A 23,372-nucleotide genomic window follows, 5' to 3' on the forward strand; every position below is an offset into this window, starting at 1 on the left:
GGCAGCGAGCATTTAGGAAGCATTCTGCCTCCAATTATAACGTGTGATTTGAGTCCTGGAAGAACATGCCGTTTTCCTCTTGGTTCCCGCACTCGCTGGGCTAATGAAACGTGCCGCAGGTATTTATAGAACTGCCCCCGTAAATAGCATTTGCATGTGGTGCCTCGGAGTTATTTAGTGTGACAGTGCTTTCACCAGGAGGAGCTTTCTCGTTCTGAAAGGGAAAGGTTCCCTTTGGAGCTGTTTCCTCCCGGCACCTTCACTGTTTGTGTTGGATGGATCAGTTCTGTGGACAGTTGCTGATAATTTAGTGACAAAGCGACGGGCGTGCAGGGATGAGCTGAGCGTGGTGTGGGGTTTTGGGGCTGTGACACAGGCAGTTTGTAGGATTTTCTGAGACAGTGTTTGCAGTTAGAGCTAGGATGAATAGAGAGGAGAGCAGTCACTGGAACAGTTCATGCCGCAGAGCGAAACAACCACCAGCTTGTCTTCCCTAGGAAACCCATTGTGTAAATATTTGGGTTAGCAGTCTCCACAGGAGATTTAAAGTCTTGTGATAAAGGTAACTAAAACACTCTTTCCTAGAGAAAAACAGCTGTGATATGGAAGATCCCATGAGTAACCACAAGAGAGATTTCCTTTCTGTAGTATCCCTATATAAGAGAGAACACAGTGCATGTGTCAGGTCCTGTTGTCACTGACGGATCTCAAAGCATTTTGCAGAGCAGGTCAACATCAGTTTTCCTATCCTCAAGGTGCAGAAGCCAAGGAGAGGAGAAAGCATGCGTGCTTTGTGTGTGATCAGCTCTGCTGCACACTTATCCAGCGCCTCATCCACACACATTTATTGCTGTCTACAACTACCTGAGGGGAGGTTGTGGCCAGGAGGAGGTTGCTTTCTTCTCTCAGGTGGCCAGCACCAGAACGAGAGGACACAGCCTCAAGCTGCGCCAGGGGAAATTTCGGCTTGAGGTGAGGAGAAAGTTCTTCACTGAGAGAGTCATTGGACACTGGAATGGGCTGCCCGGGGAGGTGGTGGAGTCGCCGTCCCTGGAGCTGTTCAAGGCAGGATTGGACATGGCACTTGGTGCCATGGTCTAGCCTTGAGCTCTGTGGTAGAGGGTTGGACCTGATGATCTGTGAGGTCTCTCCCAACCCTGATGATACTGTGATACTGTGATCTTCACGTGCCTTGCAAGCACCATCTGTATCTGTACATTGAAGATACGTCATCCTAGACTTTACACACTCATGTATAAAGGACAGAGCTTTTGAGAAGCACTCGTGTTCAGCTCTTCAAGTGCTTGAGGGTCAGGCTGCATGGGCAGGCACTAAAAGAAGTGGCAGATTTTCAGAAAAAAAGTGATGTACTGAGCTGTTATTAAAAAAAAACAAAAAATTGTTCTGTATTTTGGCACATCCTTTCCACTTCAGTTCATGGTAAGTCTGGCCCACGAAATGCATGCGGCCCATATTCACACTCAGCATGTGTAGCTCTCTGCCATATGTATGAGCCACTAGCTCTCAGGAGTGTGTCACACACTTCCAGCTCTTTTTACATAGAATCATAGAATGTCAGGGGCTGAAAAGGACCTCAAAAGATCATCTGGTCCAGCCCCTGTGCCAGAGCAGGGTCACCTAGAGCAGATCACACTGGAACGGATCCAGGTGGTTCTTGAATATCTCCAGAGAGGGAGACTCCACAGCGTCCCTGGGCAGCTGGTTCCAGTGTTCCATCGCCCTCATAGTGAAAAAATTCTTCCTCAGGTTCATATGGAACCTCCTGTGCCTCAACTTCCACCCACTGCCCCTTGTGTCACTGAGAGAGGCTGGCTCCATCCTTCTGGCACTCACCTCTTACATATTTATGAATGTGAAGGAGGTCACCTCTTAGTCATCTCCTCTCCAAGTTAAAAAGCCCCAGCTCCCTCAGGCTCTCTTCATAAGGAAGATGTTCAACTTCCTTAATAATTTTTGTGGCTCTGTGTTGAACTCTCTCAAGCATCTCCCTGTCCTTTTTAAGCTGGGGGGCCCAGAACTGGACACAGTACTCCAGATGAGGCCTCACCAGAGCAGAGTAGAGGGGAAGGAGAACCTCCCTCAACCTACTAACCACATCTTAACCACATCCCTTCTAATACACCCCAGAATGGCATTGTCCTTCCTTGCCACAAGAGCACACTGCTGGCTCATGGCCATCCTTCCATCCACCAGGACTCCCAAGTCCTACTCCCCTTCACTGCTCTCCAGCAGGTCAAACACCCTTGCTTCCCTGCCACATGACGTATCCTTCTGTTCTATCACCAGCTCTTCTCAACCATTGCTTCTTATGTTTTTGCTAGGATTTTACTTTTCCATGGTGAAGGGAAAGCCATGGCACTATGCCTCATCTCAGTTCTTCCCACCCTTCTCTGGGTAAGAGCCTTTGGAGAGGGGCACTTCAGTTCACTCCTGATAGTCTTTCTCCATCCAAGCTCTGGTGCTGCTCAGCACATGCTTAGTGATCTCCTGATCCCACGTTTCCACTTAGAGGGATTTGGGATTCCCTGTCTTCTAAGAGCTGGCCACAGCCCCGTCCACAGCAATGCAGCAAATCCTATAGATCAGAGCCAATTTGCCAAGCTTCAGAAGCAGCACCTTCCATGCAGACAGCCTGTGCTAAATCAGTTCCTTCTTGCTGTGCTTTGAAACGTTCCCATTGCTTGCTCTGACAAGCTAGTAGAGTTTGTATTATCTAATGATGCGAGAAAGCACATTGTGTAGGCTTCAGACACATGGTGGAATAATAAAACAGGGAGAATGGAGGGCAGGACCATCATATTTTAGCTTTTATCAAGTAGAAAGTCCACCTTGTTTTCTTTTCTCTTGGAAAGCATAATTTGTTTCTAAGGGAAGGGAAAAGCTCCACGGCTGGGCATCCTGCCCACAGTAGGGAGCACTGTAATGCTTATCCGGCCACATACGTTGTGGTCCTTTGGAGTTTCCTTTTGAGCTATCAGCCAAGATAAAACCAGCAGCTCCTTCACTGTGTTGGTACCTGGGCCGAGAGGAGGGTCCAGTGTTGAGCCTCTTTCCCCTGAGGCTGTGCAGTGGCTGATGCATCCTTTTCAGCTCTTTACCCTCTCTCAAGCAGAAAAGCCTAAGTGGAAACAGCCCGCAGGCCACCAGCTGGGGCCATTAACCCATAGAAGGAACCTTCAAACCACGGAGAGGCACAGAAGCAAGGTGACACTAAAGAAATAAAGTACGTGCCTTGCTGCGCGCTCATGCACTGCATGATCGTGGCCTTTGACAGGCACTTTGCTGAGGGACAGAACTGCAGGGGCAAGTTGATGTGAAAGCAAAATGCGGTTGTTGAGTTCTGGGCTCCTCAGTTCAAGGACAGAGAACTACTTGAAAGAGTCTAGTACAGGGATGCAAAGATGATGGAGGGAGTGAGACATCTCCCTTCTGAGGAAAGGCTGAGGGAGCTGGGACTGTAGCTTGGAGAAGAGAGACTGAGGGGTGACCTCATTCATGTTTATAAGTATGTGAGGAGCAAATGTTGGGAGGATGGAGCCAGGCTCTGCTGAGTGATGTCCAGTGATAGGATAAGGGGCAATGGGTGCAAGCTGGAGCATAGAAGGTTCCACATGGACATAAGGAAAACCTTTTTCACTGTGAGGGTGATGGAGCCCTGAAACAGGCTGCCCAGACAGGTTGTGGAGTCTCCTTTTCTGGAGACATTCAAAACCTGCCTGGATGTGTTCCTATGTGACCTGCTCTAGGTGATCCTGCTCTGGATGATCTTTCAAGATGCCTTCTAACTCCCAAAATTCTGTGATTCTGTGGTTCCCTTTCCCTTTTTCACAAATGATGTTCACAAAATGCCTTGCAATTAGTCAGGCATCATGTTCTGCATTTCAGAGCTTTACTTGGTCTAGTTGATTGGTTAGGGCTGGGTGCTAGGTTGGACTAGATGATCTTGGAGGTCTCTTCCAACCTGGTTGATTCTATGATTCTATGATTTGATGTTCCTAGATCATAGAATTATAGAATCATAGAATCAACCAGGTTGGAAGAGACCTCCAAGATCATCCAGTCCAACCTATCCCCCAGCCCTATCCAGTCAACTAGACCATGGCACTAAGTGCCTCATCCAGGCTTTGCTTGAAGACCTCCAGGGATGGTGCCTCCACCACCTCCCTGGGCAGCCCATTCCAATGGGAAATCACTCTCTCTGTGAAGAACTTCTTCCTAATATCCAGCCTATACCTACCCTGGCACAACTTAAGACTGTGTCCCCTTGTTCTATTGCTGGTTGTATTTGAGATTTCTTTAAGCAGTGGAAGCACTAAGGGAACTTGAAATTCCAGGTTGGAAAAGCGTGGAGAGCTAGAGAAGGAAGTGCTTTGCTGAAATGCTAAAGCACAGAGTCAAACATCTCAGAAAATCTTCCCTCTTCCCCTTTTCACCTTCATTTTTCTTATTTCAACTTCGTTATAACTGACGGAGCGTAACAGAGCTGGGCTGCATTTCCATTCCTGCCATCGCATGTTACTGCCGTGATAAAGTCACTGCTCTATCTGTTCTTGCCTTGGGTAAACTCATATTAGAATTGGACTATCAGTGCATACTCACCATCACAGGGATGCAGCAGACGTGTGACAGTAAGAGGACAGAAGAGATGCTGAAGCAGAGCTCAGCCACTCGGTTTTGTCTGCTGGGGATGCCCAGCAAAGCAAACTTGATATTCCATGTGCTCACATGAGCACAACCCCCACAACTCTTCTTCCAGGCAGGGCAGACCATTGCAAAGCCCTTCTGCGGGCCTCTGGTGTAGCTTTACAGCTGAGCTGAAAGCCGTTTAATACAGACCTCATAAAGAAAAATCTCACTCACCAATTTATATACCTTATGAGAAGCCATATTTTGCATAGGGCTGCTTGCCGGGGGGAAACTCTCGTAAGAAGACAATTTATTGCCATGGCAGTAACTGGCTGACATTTATGAGAAGCCTTGTTTTACAAGGCTTTCCTTTGGCTGCAGTGCCAGGGCTCCAGTTCTGCTCATGGAAAATGAGAAGGAAAGTGATATTATTTAGTGAAAGAGAGTGATATTATTTCGCGTGCGTGATACCCCAGAGGCGTGCTGGTGGGAATAACAACAGGGGTAAAGTCTGCTTGGATCACATGGGATTGTGCATTCCAGGATCGTAAATTTGAGCTGAGTTGAAGGGAAAAGCTCATTCTGCCTAAAGTTGTCTCATAATAAACTCTGTATCTTGCGTGGCCACTTGAGGCTCAATAGATTTCTCAGCACATCTGGTTTTTGCTATGGGGAAGAGGCTCGGGTCAGAGTAAGTGTTGATCTTCCCTTACGTCAGGAAAAGTGGAGATGGATGTGGGACAGGAGCACCCAGGAGAGCCTGACAGGCTGTGCCAAGAGGCAGCAATTATCAGGGTGAGGGAGATGCTGCTGGAGACAGCTAAGGTTACTGACCCCGTGGCAATGGCCACACACCACCTGTACTTGAATGGGTGATGTTGATGGTGGGGCATCCACTACCACCTCCTGGATGCCAGCACATTCAGCCCCACCAAGCCACATGTGGATGCGTTTTAGCCTGCAGAACTAAAGCAGCAGGCTGAGCTGTCCTTAGTTAACCCCTCAAGCCCACACCTTCCCACTCTGCAAGGCAGCTTTGCATCAAGAGCTCAGCTCCACTCAGTAGAGCAAGGTGATGGGTGAGAGCAGAAGTACTCAGGGCACTCTGGCAGCCACATCCCCAGCAGCCTGTACCTCCCAGCCAGGCTGCTGTGGACCTTTGCTCCCTCCAGGTGATGCTTTAGGACCCACCACAGCAAGAAATACAATTAAATTGAGCTGGGAATTTATGTAGCACTTAGGAAGGTGCCTTGGCTAGAAGGTGGTGGGTCCCTGGTAGACTGAGCTGTGCTGCACAGCTGAGTTGAGTACTTGCCACTGTGGTCCCAGGTGTGTATAAATGTCATGGGGCAAGCCCACGCTGAGAGTCTGTCTGCATGCTACCTAAGTCGTGCTGAGGAAGAGATTTCCAAGAGCCAAAGAGGCTTAGGCAGTTCTTATCCCATTAGCAGAGAGTGGGATTGTGCCTGTGCATGCTGAAGGGTGCTGAGCTGAGATCCGTAACTCTGCAAAGCAAAGTTGCTCCTCACTTATGGTGCTCTGTGCAAGAAGACTGACTGTAGAGGACTTTCTTTATGCCAGAATGATCACAAGTGGATCAGAATAATCACAAGTGGCCTGTGTGGTACATCAGACGGGGGTAATCCGTTTAGCAGAGCCCGTTGTGACAGGACAAGGGGTGATGGTGTTGCACTAAGAGAGGAGAGATTTGGGCTAGATATAAGGAAGAAATTTTTTACAACTAGGGAGGTGAAACATTGGAACAAGTCACCCAGAGAGTTGGTAGGTGCCCCATACCTGGAGACATTCCAGGTCAGGTTGGATGGGGCTCTGCGCAATCTGAGCAAGTCGAAGATGTCCCTGCTCACTGCAGGCAGCTTGGACTAGATGACCTTTAAAGATCTCTTCCAAGCCAAAACATTCCATGATTCTACAATCTTAAATAGGACATCCCAAGTAGGACAAGCCCATTTTGGGATTCAGGCCCAAATGAGCAGCTGGTGCAACCCCAGGGAGCACTGTGAGCAGAGCCCAGGGAGGAGCTTTGCTTGATCAGTGCTACCTCTTGGATGGCTGAATCACTGCTGTTAAGAGGTGTGGGAGAAACTTTTCTGGATGTCTCCTCCACCAACCAAGCTGTCTGCAGAGGTCGAGGCCGTGGTATGAAATGCTGGGGCCCCTGTGCTGCAAACTGTCACCCTGGCCCCATTTTTCACACTGGAACAACCTCCCCCCAGCAGCTGCATCCGAGCAGACTCCACGTGCTCCTCCATGACAGCTACTGGGGTGGCTTTTCTTTTTCTCTTTACAGCCTTTTGTTTCCTTTGGTGCCAAAACACCAGGGATTAATTGGGGGTGGGAAGAGGGGAGAGAAGGAGAGAAAAGAAAACTTAAACCAAAACAGAGACCAAGAGCAGAGCAGTGAATGAAAGCCTCCAGGCTGTGCTGGGGGAGCCAGCAGTGGTGTGCGGAGTCCTGACTGTGCCTCTTCTCTCTTGCAGATGACGGAGGGTCGCAGATGCCAAGTGCACCTCCTTGATGACAGGAAGCTGGAGCTCCTCGTTCAGGTAGGAACTGCACGTTTTGCCGTGTGATAGTTTGCTTTGGCTGCAGATTTTCACTGGGGTGGGGGGAGAGAAGGCTTTCCAGCTGGTTTTCTCAGCAACTTCGCACTGGGATTGCCTGCGGAGCTCGGCAGGACTGTGCTAGTGCTGGGTGGGAAGGATCTGCAACGACTTATCTGTAGGAAGGACTAATTCAGGACATATTTTGCTTTTTTCTGTGCCAAAACTGCCCCTGTCCCTGCCAGTGAGATAAAAAAACAGCTCTGGTCATTCCTGACACTGTTTACTGTATCCTTTAGCTATTTTTTGAGTCATTGCTCAGCATTGAGAAATGCATCTGCAGTTTCCTTTGAGAAAAGTATCTGCCTCAGATACCTCCAGCATGTGTTTTCATCTGCCTTACTTGTCATCCTGTGTTGCTGGAGCAGGATGCCAGCTGTGCCCCATGCATCCACCTGTATCAGAAGTGCAGCTGGTACGGAAGAGGCTGTAGCGGCGGTGCCGCAGGACAGCATTGCTTGAGCTATTACAGAGGTCGTAAATCACGTCCAACACAGATACACATTAAAATAAGTCTCTGCTCCATCTGCCTTATTTTTTATCTTTAAAAACAATGGAAAAATAGCAAAAATGAGAGTTTGGTGCTGGCTGTGTAATGATGGCTACTGGAAGCTTTCCTCAGAAATCTGGCTCATGTCTCAGGGCTCACCAATGGGTTAATAACAAGAATTAGAAGAATGTCTTTCCTTTTACAAACTACTGGCCAGCCACTGGCAGCCCAAGAAGCAGGAAATGAAACTTCCCATAGTGTCCCATTCCCCCAGCTGCAGCTGATAAGCCAGGATCCTGCCCAGCACTTGCAAACCTGCAGGGGGATTGCTGAGGGCCACTTGAATCACCGGAAGCACATTCAGCCTCGCTTTCTGGAAAGCTGGTTTAAAACACCCAATGTTCGTGGGTAACGTTTTTTCAAGGACTTAGTCACAGAGGAGGTGAAATCTCTCAGCTCTCCAGGACTCAGTGTGGTCAGAGAGTGTCTGGATAACTGTGAAGGAGCCAAGGCAGGGCTGGAACGAGAACAGATAAATCAGGATGACGAATTAAACCAAACCACTGTTCCAACGGTCTCTGCATGTGAGCATCTTTGCACCAGGCTTCACTGGGCTCACTGATGCTTAGCAACTGGCTGGGGGAAGTTCAGTCACCTTCATCACAAGGATGCAGCACTTGGCTTCCTCTTCCATATGAATGTCTTTTTAAGTGTTTCTTAAGTCAGTTAAAAATGAACGAGCTACTGGAGAGCAGCTCTGCTGCAGCACTGCTCACAACATTAATAATCACACTTTAAAATAATACTGCAGGAAATCTATATGAGCTGCCCTGGCTACCCTGCTTATCTGGGGGTTTAGCAGTAACCCAGATAATGAAGAGGAGAGTTGGGGAGGCTAGGTTAGGAAGCTCTGTGCCCTCTTCTGAGTGAGCAGGAGCCATATCATGTGACATCATTGTTTTTTTAAGTGGTCAGTCACACCTTCAGTGGGAATTTCTTGTAATCAATAGAGGAAGTGAATTGCTCTCTAAATCACACTTAACTAGTTTGCAAGTGACCCATGGCTGAATTTTATTCATACAATAAAGTGGTTTACTGTTTTCAAGTAACATATGAATGGGGAAAGCCAGAAGGGATGATTATGAATAATTAATATCCAGAAAAAGCAGTAACCTCTGCTGTATGCATTCACCCAGCTCTCTGAGCAACACCGTGCCCCTGTGTGTACATCTCGGATGCTGTTCTGGTTAAATGAGGCTTTTCAGTGCTGTCAGGTAGAGTCTACTCAGGGCAATAGTATATAAAACACTTCTGGGCAGAGCAGAGGACAGAAGAAGAGGATGTTTGGATTTCAGTATGTCTCCAATATTGATACTCTGCAGATGTAGGTATGACACTTTGGTTTGCCTTCCTATAAAGCACAGGCAAAGCCTCCAGCTTTTGGGTGGTCCTAGGGCTGCTCCCCACTTAAGGCAGAAGTGTGCTGATGCTACCCAGATGGGAAATACTTTGCTTTGGCGTGCCCCGTAGTAACTAGGTTCCCTCTGGGAGCAACATATCACAGAATGGTCAGGGTTGGAAGGGACCTCAAAAATCATCCAGTTCCAACCCCCCTGCCACGGGCAGGAACACCTCACATTGGACCAGGTTGCTCAGAGCTCCATCCAGCCTGGCTTTTAAAAACTCCAGTGCACTTCACCAGGGGAAATCTCACCAGCTGACCCATATTGTTTGCAGCTTGTGGCAAGATTTCAGATAAAAGTTGGGTTGTAATCTCTGAGCACCATTATTATTACTTCATCTTGTAGCTAAACCAAATACGAAGCTGTAAATAAAATGTTCATCCAACCCTGGGCTTCTGGCTGTCACTTCAAAGCTGTGTTTTTCTGTGGGGATCTTGCCATGGGCTGGAACAGAGGGTCATTTGCTGGTTTATACCATGAAAAAGGTTTCTCCATAGCTGTTTTGAGTCTTAGTATCTAGACCTGCATTGGCTTGAATCACTTAGGAGCCAGGCTCTTAAATTCTCATGTGAAAATTTCTCCCCCCCCACCAACCTCAACCTTTCCTGGAAGCTTTTCTATAGCTAATTTTACACTCATGGCAAATTTATGAGAGTCCACTTGGAACTGGTAGAATGGATTTCTCTACCATGGGTGAGATCAAAATAAATCCTAAACTGGATCTGGCTTTACACAGCCTTGCAGTGCTTGTCCGTGTGTGATGTCAAGCGCTCTGCTTAGAGAAGAGTTCAGGCATCCTCTTGCTGTATTTAGGTATGGAAAAATATGGCAGAAGAAGCTGGGTCTGATTAAAAGAGGGAGATGTGTACAGCTCCTTCAAAAAGCTGTAGAAGTACTCATGGAGCACCTTGAAACTGCTTAGGCCAGTGGCTCTGGGGAGCTAAAATTATTTCCTCTCCTGCTGCTGGGCAGAAATAGGTGCATCTGGGAATGATCAGGGTGTTTGCAACAACCAGTGTATTAAGCATATGTGCTCCCTTTTTTGTCTGCAAATTAGCTGTGATCAGGCTCAAGGAGTTATGAATGTCATTCAAAATGTATCAATTGATGGCTAACGAGGACCATACTTCAGGTTGCAGAAGGATGACAAGTGGGAACTGTTCTCCTATGGTTGTTCACAGGAGTCAGTCTTGGCTGTGTGAGACAGCTCCACCAGATCAGATTGTAATGTTCTGACACCACAAATTCTCTCCTGAAACTACAAAGGCTCCTCAGACTGGCCACACAGCTGTTACCAGTGGGACCCCCTCATGCACATATGTTTTATTTGCATTACTGAGCCCCAAAAGTAAGATCTGGGCTCAGAGGCAGCATTTACAACCTCTTTCTGTGAATGCTGGCTTGCTTTGGTGTTGGCACCTAAAGCACAGGCTTAGGGTTACCACCACTGGGGAAGTGATCCTGGGTTTAGTCAGTCAGAGGCTTCTGACTAACGCCTTTTGCTTCCAAGCTGAGTGGCTGCAGAGTGGTAGAGCAGCAGCTAGGAAAAAGCAGAAATGCAGGCTTTGCAGATAAAAGAAAGCCCTCCCCAATGTGCTTTGTCAGATAAATGCTGAAATTTAGAAGGGCTAATCATAAACGGAGACAGAGGAGGATCATATGGAAATCTCTTCCTGAGGGTCTGAAACTCAAAGCCTGTTTGATTTGGGATTAGGAGGAAGAGTTGCATTTGGTATGTGTTTCATCTGCTAAATGCCTGATGATGGTCTGGTGTGTGGCAAGTTTACATAGAATATTCTTCTGACAGCATTTTCTCTCTGAGCAGGAGCAGAGCATAGCTCTTTGGGTCTCCTACAATCTGGTGCAGGCTTTTTTCCCTCTTTCTGTTTGATGCATAGTTAGATTCTAATACAGTTCTGTGGGGAGGTTTGTTGGGTTTTTTTCAAGTGTCTGGCTTTATCCACCTAATCCTTTTCAGTGAGTGAGTTTCTTTCTTGCTTCTGGAAGATGGATTTGCTCGCATTCTGAACTTTCAGCCTCCCTATCAGTTCTGTTACTTCCCTGTGACCAAGCATCATTTGTCTGTTGCACATGAAAGGTTTGTGTTGCTTTATTTAAAGAGTTGCATAATTGGCAATTGGTTCCTTCTCATCCGGGGTTTTTGGAAACTTCCAGGCTGGCTGAGTCAGGCAGCCTGGCTCACTCCGGCTCCTGTGCCGGCTGCTGGTGCCTGTTATCTGACAGCAGCTCCAGCAACTCTCATCCAAAAGTGTAAAGCCTCCTAATTCTTTCACTCTGGAAGAGCTATTGCAGAAATGGAGCTCATCCCAGGCTCCTAGCAGAGCTGCCTGTGAGGTCTGGAGGGCTTTTAGATGTAACTAACCATAGAGGGGGGAAATGGGCTCTTCTGTTTCTAGCTTTTTCCCTGAGGAGCACTGAGCCTGGTTTGGAAGAGTTAGGGAGAGATGTGTGGGTCAGGACCATGCTCACCTGTAGGTATTTGGTTGGTTAACCCACTTGCTATCACTTCTGGAAGTAATTCTTGCTGCCCAAATAGTTCATGATGAGCTAGGTAAGCTTGCAAGCATTTCTGCGTCCCAGCAGCAATGCAAGAGCATCCAAAACCACATGAACAGTAGGACATGTAAATGCCCAGCCAAAATTAATGCACAGAGAATCCCTTTCCAACCTTTTTGCCTTGTGTGAAAGGTGGCTGGCTGTGCTTGAAGTGGATCAGAAGTCCCTTGAAAGCCCAGGACCTGTCTCTAGCATGCCTGCTGTGCTTCAGTGTCTCATACTCAGGAACCACTCCAGGCTGGGAGACACTGGTGACTGTGAGCCGACATTGGGCTGGCAAGATACCTCCTGGGCTGGCTAGATGCCTTCTGGGCTGGTGACTCACTGCCACATGGACAGCTGGCATCAGCGTGACTGTCCCAGTGAAGATGTTCAGTTCAGAGCACACCAATGTCCCTTGCTGCTCCCAGCTTAAACTCACTGAGGCACACTGTCCTGGGGGACATTTGGCATCTTTTGAAAGCTGATAATGGTTAGAGGGACAAATCAAATGTGCCACTTTCCTCTCAAGATGCAGTAGAGCTTTTGGCAATGTATTCTGTATTGCTCGTGGTCAGGAAATTGCAGTCAATGGGGATTTATCTGTGTTTTCTTGCTGCCTCATTCCTGGATGCCACTAAGCAGGGCTGCACAGCGAGTAAAGGTTCCCTTCCAGGAGGTGCTGAGGATGGCACCTACCTGCTGTTGAAGAGAAGCTGTCTAATTTTGGCTAAAGGTTTTGCATGGGGACCACAGCAATATATCACATCCCCAGACTAGGACAAACCAACCCCACGATGGGCTCAATTGCCCTGGGAAGTCACAAAAGTTGCAGAGAAGTGGGGTCCAGCCCTGCTGCGTTGCTGGCTCTGGGAGTTCCAGCTCCCAGGCTGATGCAGCAATGCAGCCTCAGAGCCCTGACCGTAAATGGAGACATTTGGGTGCCAGTAGCTGTCTTTGCCATGTGGGAGAGACAACTCTGCTCTTGCAGGCTCTTCTCCAAAAGTGCTTTTACTATCACTGCAGAAGGCAGCAGCAGCCAGCAGGGTAAGAGGGTGAGTACTGCCCCTCCAGCCCCACTGCCCTGCCCTGACACCCTTCCAGGAGCAGCACAAGGAATGTGCTTCTGGGGTTGCTTATAGACCATGTCCTATAGGACACAGCATGCTGGGGTGGGCTGGCAATGCTGCCCTTGGGTGGGTGTCTGAGGGAGGCTCCCTACAGCTCTCTTCCCACCCAGCCTCCTCATACCTTCAACAGAACATCTGGAAAGTGTCCCTTCATCTCAGTGCAAGGGATTGGTTTTGGCTTCACAGATGTCCTCCGAGGAGCTTTGTAGTTGTGGACAGGGCATAAAAATTGTTGGAGACCAGGCTGAACTTGAGTGAGTTCTCTGCTAGGAATATGACAGAATCCAGTCCCTTGCAGTGAGGAATATATGCCAGAACTGGATTTGGATCATAATTTTAAATGGATCATATATGAAAGAGTGCTCAGATCTGCCTTCTGGAGAGGAGGCTTTATTTTCCCGAAGTGCAAAGCTAGGACTCTGATATGTCTGATTTCCAAACCAAATCCTGATTTACTACAGTAAGACTATAGTCTAGCTCAGTATGCATTTGGAAATTTGCAAAGTAGATTTTTTAATGTCTTTGATATTGAGATCCACAGCTATGGATCAACTTGGGAGCTGTAGAAGTGTTTGAGGTGGGATTTACATAACTGAGACAAGCCATGCAGTCCCCCCTGTGCAGCCTGTGGCTCCTGGCAGATGAACAGTGTGAAGCTCTCTCTCTCTCTCCTCCAGGAAAGTCTCCTCCTGGTCTTCTATTGCCTCTTGAGTCCCTGTTTGACAGTTTTTATCATCTTAAATACAACAAACATGGCTACAGACAGGGCAAATATATGTCTGGATTTGGTTACCGTGAGGGATGAAGGAGATACTGCTCTGTGCAAAGGGTGGTGGGAGCCTGGACCAGAGATTGAAGTCTGTGATCTGGTTAAGCAACCAGTGAGCTGTGAGCAAAGAGCTTTTCTGCTGAAAGTTGGCTGTTTAGTGAAGAATAACATTAGGAAGACATGTTTAGCATTGCTCCATGGGGAATGTGATGCTGGGAGGGTGGTTGGCTTTCCTAGTCATCTCACCTCCTCCAGACAAAGTTGTTGCACAACACCTAGATGTTGCCTTAGACAGGATTAGGGAACAGATTAAAACAGGACTAGGTGAGCCAAGTCTGCTCCCAAACCAAACTTTTCAGCCTGCAAGGCATGACTGTGTTAATCTGCTCTACAGATCCTCACTGATTCCTTCAAAAAGCATCCAGCACTGCTATGCATGGCCTGCAGAGTGTCTGGGGTCAGGCCAGAGGGCTGCTGCTCCAGGATCTATTTCTCAGTTTAGGCTCCAGTGAACCCAGAATATCACAGAAGTTGAGCCTAGAGGGGAGAGTGTTTGTTGGGAAATAGAACAGGAAAAGCACAGGAGCAGAAAAAGAGAAAATTTGATGTGCAGAGGTGGAGACTGAACAATTCAACTGAAGAGCCAAGAGGGACCTCAGGAAGGATGAAGGTGGAAAGGCTCAATTGTGAGGGCAAAATTGAAGAGATCTGTGACAGGAGGTGGGATGAGCATCTCAGGAAAATTCTGAGCAGGGCTCAGAAACTGGGTTTGGAAGAACTTCTGCTGTGCACCATGGCTTGACTCCAGCAAAGCCAGTGCAGTGGTGTTGGCCACGAGAGGTTGGTCCAAGCACAGAAGCCCTCAGGTGTGCTTGTGTGCTCCAGGCTTCCCTGTGCTGACTTTGAGTGTCCATGATACACAATGAGAGTGGACACTGCCCCTGTGCTGCAGATGGCCTGGATCAGGAGCAGTGTGGCCAGTAGGACCAGAGAGGTTATTCTGCCCCTGTACTCAGCACTGTCCAGTTCTGGGCCCCTCAGTTCAAGAGAGATGTTGAGGTGCTGGAAGGTGTCCAGAGAAGGGAGATGAAGCTGGTGAGAGGCCTGGAACACAAACCCTGTGAGGAGAAGCTGAGGGAGCTGGGGTTGTTTAGCCTGGAGAAGAGGAGGCTCAGGGGTGACCTCATTGCTGTCTACAACTACCTGAAGGGAGGCTGTAGCCAGGTGGGGGGTGGTCTCTTCTCCCAGGCAACCAGCAACAGAACAAGGGGACACAGTCTCAAGTTGTGCCGAGGGAGGTCTAGGCTGGATGTTAGGAGGAAGTTCTTGCCAGAGAGAGTGATTGGCATTGGAATGGGCTGCCCAGGGAGGTGGTGGAGTCACCATCCCTGGAAGTATTGAAGCAAAGCCTGGATGAGGCACTTAGTGCCATGGTCTAGCTGACTGGCTAGAGCTGTGTGATAGGTTGGACTGGATGATCTTGGAGGTCTCTTCCAACCTGGTTGATTCTGTGGCACTCAAGGGATGGACGTGGTGATGTAGAACAAGCTCTGCAGTCAGATGCCAGCAAGGCAGGCTGTAGGAAGTGAGCTGTCAGGTCGTGCCAGTCAGTGAGGTTCACCAGGAGCAGGATTTGAAGAGGTCAAGTAGGGTGCACAGCTCCAGGGCAGGAATTAATCATGAACCCAAACGGGCAGAGGGCACAGAGGACCTCCAAGGGGATCTGCTGTGCCGTAAAGGTCAATCTGATGAAGCAGCTGTAGAGAAAGCCAGGCTGTGTCTAGGAATGGAAAGACTAAAAATTAATGAAACCCAGCAGGAATAGCTCTGTCCCTCCAGATCTGTTTCTCAACCACCTGCAGATTAGCATAGGTATGGGAGAAGCATTAGCAGAAGAAGGGATAGGTAGAGGCAGGGGGTAACAGATGATAGGAGCATAGTGACTCTAGAGAATGAATCTGGTTAGGGATGATCTTGCCTGTGGCAGAGATACCCCTGTGTCTTGAGGTTAACTAGGGGGGGATGGATGCTTCCCTGGAGGGTACTCTTGTGTTTACCCCTCTTTCTGAGCTTCCTGGTGGCTTCTGAACAGAGCTAAGAGCAAATTTTGTCCTATCATGCCTTAAGACCCCTGTAACCAAACGTACACATGTCTATAAGATGCCTCATGGAGCAGATTCCCACAGTTACATGCTTACAGAATCACCATGCCAGGGGATGGCAATCATGCACCTCCATGGAGGGAAGTGAGGGTATGTTTTCCAACAGCCTGCATAATCAATATCCCTATTATCAGTCTTCCAGAATGAATTGTATTTAAACTAACACAGGCTGGGGAGCCGTCCATGAGCTGCCAGGAGAGAGATAAGCTGAAGACACACGCTTATTCATAATGCATATGCTGAGAGCTGGGTGTTCTTTACAGCTGGCCAAATACAAGTGAAGGCGCTCAGTATTTTCCTTTTTCACTTGTTTTGCTGAAATCTGTCAAATACCCTTAATTACTGGCACACGTGGTGCTTTTCAACCTTGTGGGATGGCAGCTGAACTGGTAAAACATCTGGTGAAGGAAGAAAGCTCTTCCCCTTCCGATGAGTTCATTCCTAAAGTTAAGTAGAGCATCAGCAATTTAAACTGCCCTGGTGGCCTTCCACCACATGCACCAGTACAGGAGTGGCACATCCAGCATCTAATGGCTCTGTTACAGAGAAAATGTCTCAGTCACAACTGCTTGGGAGAAATTCAAAAATTCACTATTGTTTCTGCTCAGCTCAGCTGCTCCATGGCTTCAGTGACGCTTTTGTTCATGCCTGGGCCAACCTGCCAGTGTCCAACAGTGGTTGTGAAATGCCTCATTGTAGGCCATGAGATGCTGCTCCAGCCACAGACTCCCCAGTGTCCCCCAGCCTCGCTTCACCCTCCTCAGGGTGACGGCAAGGCTCTGCCACAGGAACCCACCAAGTCCAAAGGAGGAATTAAATTCATTTTCGCAGCAGGCTGAAAAGCACAGCGCTCCTTTTGCTCTCTGCTTCTACTCCTTTGTAGTAGACCACCTCTTGTGTCAATGCTGCATCCTGTTCCTTGCCTGAGCACCTGCCTGATTCATACCATGGCAGTCACTGGTGAGGTCCATCTCTTTTAACTTGAGGCACATACAGAGTAGGCATCTGTGCCCAAGCTAGGCTTTTACAAGTGGTAGAGAGAGGAGGGCACTTGTAAGGCATGGATGAGCTCATCCTAAAATAGGCTGTCTAAATTTTTTTTCTCCTTGACTGCAAAGGTAGCCTCCACAATTACACCTTAGGTGAGTCTTCAGACTGAATGGTTATGTGTGACCAGATTAGTCCCACTTCGGTTCTGAGCTTTCCTTTTCTATCCCCCTGCCTGGCTAAGGAAATCCAAACAGTAAATCCAGGTAAGAAGGTGCTAAATGTGGCACAGGAAAAAAGCTGTCTCCTGGAAGGCAATGGGAATAGAAAATTATTTGTTAATAGCCTGGTCTGAGCGAGCAGTTTTGGAAAATAATAACATCTGTACCAGATGATTCCAGGAGATACTGAACAATCTAGAAGAGAGCAGCTCAGAAGAAATGATGAGCAAGGCAGCATAGCAGATTTGCTTTCAAGCCAAGGTAAAAAAAATGTGCATTTCTAATCTGAGCTGGCATTTCGGGATGGAGCATTTCTTCTTACTGCTGCAGTTCTACTGTGTGCAGTACAAATACAAGGTTGATAGTGAGAGATGCCAGACTTGATTGTCTGAGCTACATTACTCAGCTTATAGAAAACTGCTTTCTTTTCCCTTTCCCTTTCAGCAAATGCAGCTTAGTCGAAAGTTCTCAACATTCAGCCAAAAGGCTCTGCCTTCAGCATGGCACAGTGAAAGCTTCAGCCACAAGTGAGGCTCCTGGGCTCAGGAGTGTTGCATGTAATACTGCTATGCCAGGGGAGATTTAGGCTTGAGGTGAGGAGAAAGTTCTTCACTGAGAGAGTCATTGGACACTGGAATGGGCTGCCCGGGGAGGTGGTGGAGTCGCCATCCCTGGAGCTGTTCAGGGCAGGATTGGACGTGGCACTTGGTGCCATGGTCTAGCCTTGAGCTCTGTGGTAAAGGGTTGGACTTGATGATCTGTGAGGTCTCTTCCAACCCTAATAATACTGTGTGTGATACTGTGTGTGTGTGTGAAAAAGGGTCTTGAATTTTTGCCATCTCACTGAGCAGGTAACCAAAAGTAGCAGCAGGCCGTGGCTGTGTGGTGTTAGGTTGGGATGGTTTGCCCACAGTAGTGCATTCAGGCTGGCTAGTTTAGGGCTCACACAGACATGGGTTTCAGCATCACAGCTGGCAGTGGCACTGAGTGAAGCAAAAAGGATCTGGGTCTGGCACCGTGGTGCTACCAGCAAAGGCTGCTGGGGTTGGGTCACAGTATCACAGTATCACCAAGGTTGGAAGAGGCCTCACAGATCATCAAGTCCAACCCTTTACCACAGTGCCCAAGGCTAGACCATGGCACCAAGTGCCACGTCCAACCTTGCCTTGAACTGCCCCAGGGACGACGACTCCACCACCTCCCCAGGCAGCCCATTCCAGTGTCCAATGACTGTAGCATGTGAATGAAGGGAGACATCTGCGACCACAGAGAGGGCAGGAGGCTGGAGGCAGGTGGCATGGGAATGCAAGGAGACCACACTGCGCTTCCCAAGGGAGCCCTGGCTGCTCCTTCCCAGGGGAGCCCTGCCTGCTCCTGTGCCCTGCCCACCCTACCTCTTCCTCCCCAGTCCCCATTCAATCCCCCTGCCTTTGCCCTGGAGTCTGTTTTCAGGCTCAGACTCTTAGGAAACGGTTAAAGCTCTGTCCTCGAGCAGTGGAGCAAAGCTCCATCCCCCAGCCTGCCCTGCACTCCCAGCGTGTGCCTCGTCAGGCCGTTCTGTCCTTATTCCTGGGAAGTGCCTACTCACGAGGAAGCTTTGGGCAATCTGATGTCAAAACGGATTCGTGTCTCTCTCTGGTGGCTTATTTTCCTGGGCTGCCCTCCTCCTGCAGGGCTGTTCCATCTTGCCGGCGGCAGCACGCCTGGAGTTCGGTGCCCCGCGAAGGCGCAGCAGGCACAGCGGCCGCTGCCAGCAGAGAAAAGCTGCCTCTGGCATTCACATCGGCCACGACAGGGCATGTCATCAGAAAAACCATCAGCTTTTCTAATCTGCAGGACAGAGGAGATGGCTTTTGGCTTATAATTCAGTCATGCTTTTAAAGAAAGCCTGCATGACCTCATCATGAGCAAGGAGGCATGTGCGCGTTTTTCCCTTACCGCCTTCTCCCAGCCTCTCTGGGAGAAGCAATCCTTTTGTGTGTTATAATCCAGATAGGGAGCCTTTGCCATTCCATCTCTCTGCGTCCAGAGACAGCTCATCACCGTTATGTTTGAATGAAAACTCTTCTGTTATTACCTTTGCTGGGAGAGTGCCCACGTTTGGGGGAAAGAAACATAAATCTAAACCTGCCCTGGGAGGAAGGTTCAGTCTCTGTCCTAACTTTGAAATGATGCTGTTTTGGTAGTAGGTCAAATCAGAGACGTGGAGGTAGAGCTAGCAAAATATGCCAACTTTAGGGAATGTTTATCTTTGGTAAAGTTGATTAATAGTATGTTTTTTGGTTTAGTGAGTCATCCCTGTTTTTGGAGAGGGCTCTCCACTCTGCTGTGCTGCCCATCTCTGGAATTCCTGTTGCCAGAACCAGAGTAATCCCTCCTGTGCGAGCAGAGAGAAGGCCAGCAGTGCAGCCTGGTCCCTGCCACATCTGCTTTTGGGAGCCACCATTCCCCACACTCCCTGAAATAACATGGAATGAGCACTGCAGGCATCTCCTTAACCTCTCATGCGCACAAGCACATTTTGGGCTGCTAGCCACAAGGCTGCTGATTTGCAGAGGTACCTCTGGTTCATTGCTGCTGTGCAACCCTGTGGTTGTGACAGAGAAACAAAGGGAGTCTTGAAGCAGGAGGTGCCACGGCGACTAGAGGTGACCTGACAAGGCTGTGAACAGGCCAACAAACTCTCAGCTCATCTCTGCTCTCCTAGTTTGGCAGCTCAGACAGTGTTAGAGACTTGGGCTTGTCAGAGTACATCTTATAATGTCTCCAAGTTACACCTGTCTCCTGGAAAAGAAATTAATTAAGGAGATTTGCCTTTGCCCTTTTTAAGAATAAAAGAAAATGAATCAGCCAAGCCATTTACACTCTTCTTCCTCTCCTCTCTTTGGAACCAGGACAAGCATTTCATGCATAGAGTTGTTCTGACCCACAAGGCAGTGTGCTCAATGTTGTTGCTCTCTGATGTTCACTGAAGGAGACCACCCCAGTATCCATGCATCAGCCTCATGTAACAGACAAACCATTGCATGGGATGAGGATCCAGCAGCTGAGGAGCTCAAAGGCAAAAAACACTGAGAGTTTCGACTGCAGCATTTGGTTTCTCTTGGTTACTAGGAAGGCTGGGGTTTTTTTTTTGTTGTTGTTTGTTGGGTTTTTTTAGGGGTGGTGGTTTTTTTGTTTGTTGGCTGGTTAATTTAGTTCTCTCTTTTGAGAATATTGCAGCATCTTAATAAGGATACCCTTCCACTTAGACTCTGCCTTTACTCCTCATCCCTATCACTAATGGACAAGGGATGAACAAGCTAATTTCTCAAGGTTCAGTTCAGACTTGTCTCTCATAGTTCTCTGTTTTTTTTCTTGTCTTGAGTAACTAGAGTGTTTATACACAGACTATATGTACTAACATGCTCCTCGCCTAGTTCATCTCATGGAGACTGGTGCCCATTTCTTAGGGCTCTCTCAGCTCCTCTGTGCCAGATTAGGACTACAGGCAGCAGCTGGGATAACCCTCAAGCCCCAGAGACTCCAGTGTCCTTTCTCTCTGCAGTCCTGGCCCATTCATTGGCTTTCTGCTACTCCTTTGGCAACCACAGCTCCAATAGTACAAACCTCTGCATGCCCCAGCAAAGGTTTTGGGCCAGGCATGATCAAGGCATGAGACTTTTAACAGAATCATAGAATCATAGAATCAAACAGGTTGGAAGAGACCTCCAAGATCATCCAGTCCAACCTATCCCCCAGCCCTATCCAGCCAACCAGACCATGGCACTAAGTGCCTCATCCAGTCTTTTCTTGAAGACCTCCAGGGACGGTGCCTCCACCACCTCCCTGGGCAGCCCATTCCAATGCCAATCACTCTCTCTGGCAAGAACTTCCTCCTAACATCCAGTACTCAAGGTGTGGCCTGACCAGTGCTGAGTACAGGGGAAGAATAACCTCCCTTGTCCTACTGGCCACACTGTTCCTGATGCAGGCCAGGATGCCCTTGGCTCTCTTGGCCACCTGGGCACACTGCTGGCTCATCTCCAGCCTACTATCTAGCAGTACTCCCAGGTCCCTTTCCTCCTGTCTGCTCTCCAGCCACTCTGTCCCCAGCCTGTAGTGCTGCTTGGAGTTGTTGTGGCCAAAGTGCAGAACCCTGCACTTGGCCTTGTTAAATGTCATCCTGTTGGCCTCTGCCCACCCATCCAGCCTGTCTAGGTCCCTCTGCAGGGCTCTCCTACCTTCCAACAGCTCAATACCTGCTCCTAGCTTTGTGTCATCTGCAAACTTACTGATGCTGCTGGACTCAATCCCCTTGTCCAGATCATCAGTAAAGATATTGAACAGGAGTGGGCCCAGCACTGATCCCTGGGGAACACCACTAGTGACAGCTGCCAACTGGATGTGGCACCATTCACCACCACTCTCTGGGTCTGGCCTTCCAGGCAGTTCTTGATCCAGCACAAAGTGAATCTGTCCAAGCCATGAGCTGCCAGCTTGGCCAGGAGCTTCTTGTGGCAGACAGTGTGAAAGGCTTTGCTGAAGTCCAGGTAGACTACATCCAGGACACAATATATGCCTGAATATGGAGACCCCAAATATTTCCAGAAATTGGGGTGGTCACTTTTATATTGCAGAGGATTTTCCTGAACTGTTCAGCAAATGTCTCTGTTATAGAAGCATTGACTGTCAGGCACACTCGGGATGGTTCAGAGCTTGTCACAAGCATTTTGCACAGCTCTAGCTCTTGGCCTTTAGTGGATGACTTTAAAGCAGTCCTTTCCCTGGAAAACACAATGGAGGCAGCTAGCATGAATTATTATTTATTTTTGCTGTGTGGACAGTTGATCAGTGACAGATGTTTGTAATTGCATTAAGCAAGTGGAAATAATGAGAATTAGATAGCAGATTCACCAGGAATTTACATTTAGATTGAGTTGCAATTTGCTATTAAAACAAAAAACAATTTCAATATAGACTCATTGGCTCTTCTGCAGAAATGGGAGCCTATTATTTTTAATTATTATTTGATTATTTTAAAATGAGCTCTGTTACTGTACTTACAGATCTCTGACTCAAGATGATGATTTAATGTATGTGCATTACGTCTCCTGAAAAAGATATGGAACAAAGACATTGTTCATCAGCAAACCTCTCTGGGCCATCTCATTTAAGCTATATTCTTACCCTGAAAGTTTAGACTAGATGATCCTTGAGGTTCCTTCCCACTTGGTGTTAGAATCATAGAATGAAGCAGGTTGGAAGAGGCCTCCAAGATCATCCAGTCCAACCTACCACCCAGCCCTAACCAATCAACTAGACCATGGCACTAAGTGCCCCATCCAGGCTTTGCTTGAACACCTCCAGGGACGGTGCCTCCACCACCTCCCTGGGCAGCCCATTCCAATGCCAATCACTCTCTCTGCCAACAACTTCCTCCTAACATCCAGCCTATACTTCTCCCAACACAACTTGAGACTGTGTCCCCTTATTCTGTTGCTGGTTGCCTGGGAGAAAAGACCAACCCCCACCTGGCTACAGCTTCCCTTCAGGTACTTGTAGACAGCAATGAGGTTCCCCCCTGAACCTCCTTCTCTCCCAGCTAAACAACCCCAGCTCCCCCAGCCTCTCCCCATAGGGCTTGTGTTCCAGGCCTATAGAATCAACCAGGTTGGGTCTCCTCCACTCTCCATTAGGGTCATGCTGAAAAACAAATGCAAAATGAGGGCAGCCACAATCACATCTCATAATGCTGGTGCAAAATGTGGCAAATGTCAGGGTGGTGGTGACTGGACTGGGCTCACCCAAACCTACATCGCTGACAAATTGAACTACATTGCCCTGATGGAAGACAATCTGTATGCCCCTCCTTGGGCACCACACTACACTGAGTTTGGCAGGAATTTCAGGTTGATTATTCCCAAGCCATGCATTGCATGCAGCTGATGTAAATCCAAACAGAGCAGGGCAGAGGTGGGTGCACAGTCTGCAGCAGGGTAGGGGAGTGAGCAGGACACAGAGGAACAGCATCTGCTGCCTCCAAGTGACACATGGATGACAGTTATCTCCCAGTTCATGCCAAGAGGAAATGAGCTGTGGTTCAACCCACTGGAGATTTTCCTGCTGGGACTCTCTCACAACCTTTTTTATTTTATTTTATCTCCTAGATTTCAAGTTCAGCTTCAGACACAGGAATGTGTGAATCCCCCATCAGCAGAGAAGGGATTTATGTGCAGAGCAGATTATTATAGGTCTCTGTTAAGTGCAGAAACCAAGCTATAGTAATTTATTTAACTAACTAGCTGGCTCAGGTTTTAATTATTTTTTTCTTCCTTTTACCT

At 48.3% G+C, this 23,372-nt stretch overlaps 1 protein-coding gene across 8 annotated transcripts in view; it reads left to right on the plus strand.

The window, feature by feature from the left end:
* Nucleotides 1–23,372, plus strand: part of FRMD4A (FERM domain containing 4A) — a 424,512-nt gene that overhangs the window by 265,127 nt on the left and 136,013 nt on the right. For all 8 annotated transcript variants that reach the window (XM_064142608.1, XM_064142610.1, XM_064142606.1 and 5 more), the window contains one exon: nt 7,149–7,214. In XM_064142608.1, coding sequence (XP_063998678.1) covers nt 7,149–7,214 — 66 coding nt within the window. The remainder of the gene's footprint in view (nt 1–7,148; nt 7,215–23,372) is intronic.

This window comes from Pogoniulus pusillus, chromosome 4 (genome assembly GCF_015220805.1).
Source record: "Pogoniulus pusillus isolate bPogPus1 chromosome 4, bPogPus1.pri, whole genome shotgun sequence".
NCBI lineage: Eukaryota > Metazoa > Chordata > Aves > Piciformes > Lybiidae > Pogoniulus > Pogoniulus pusillus.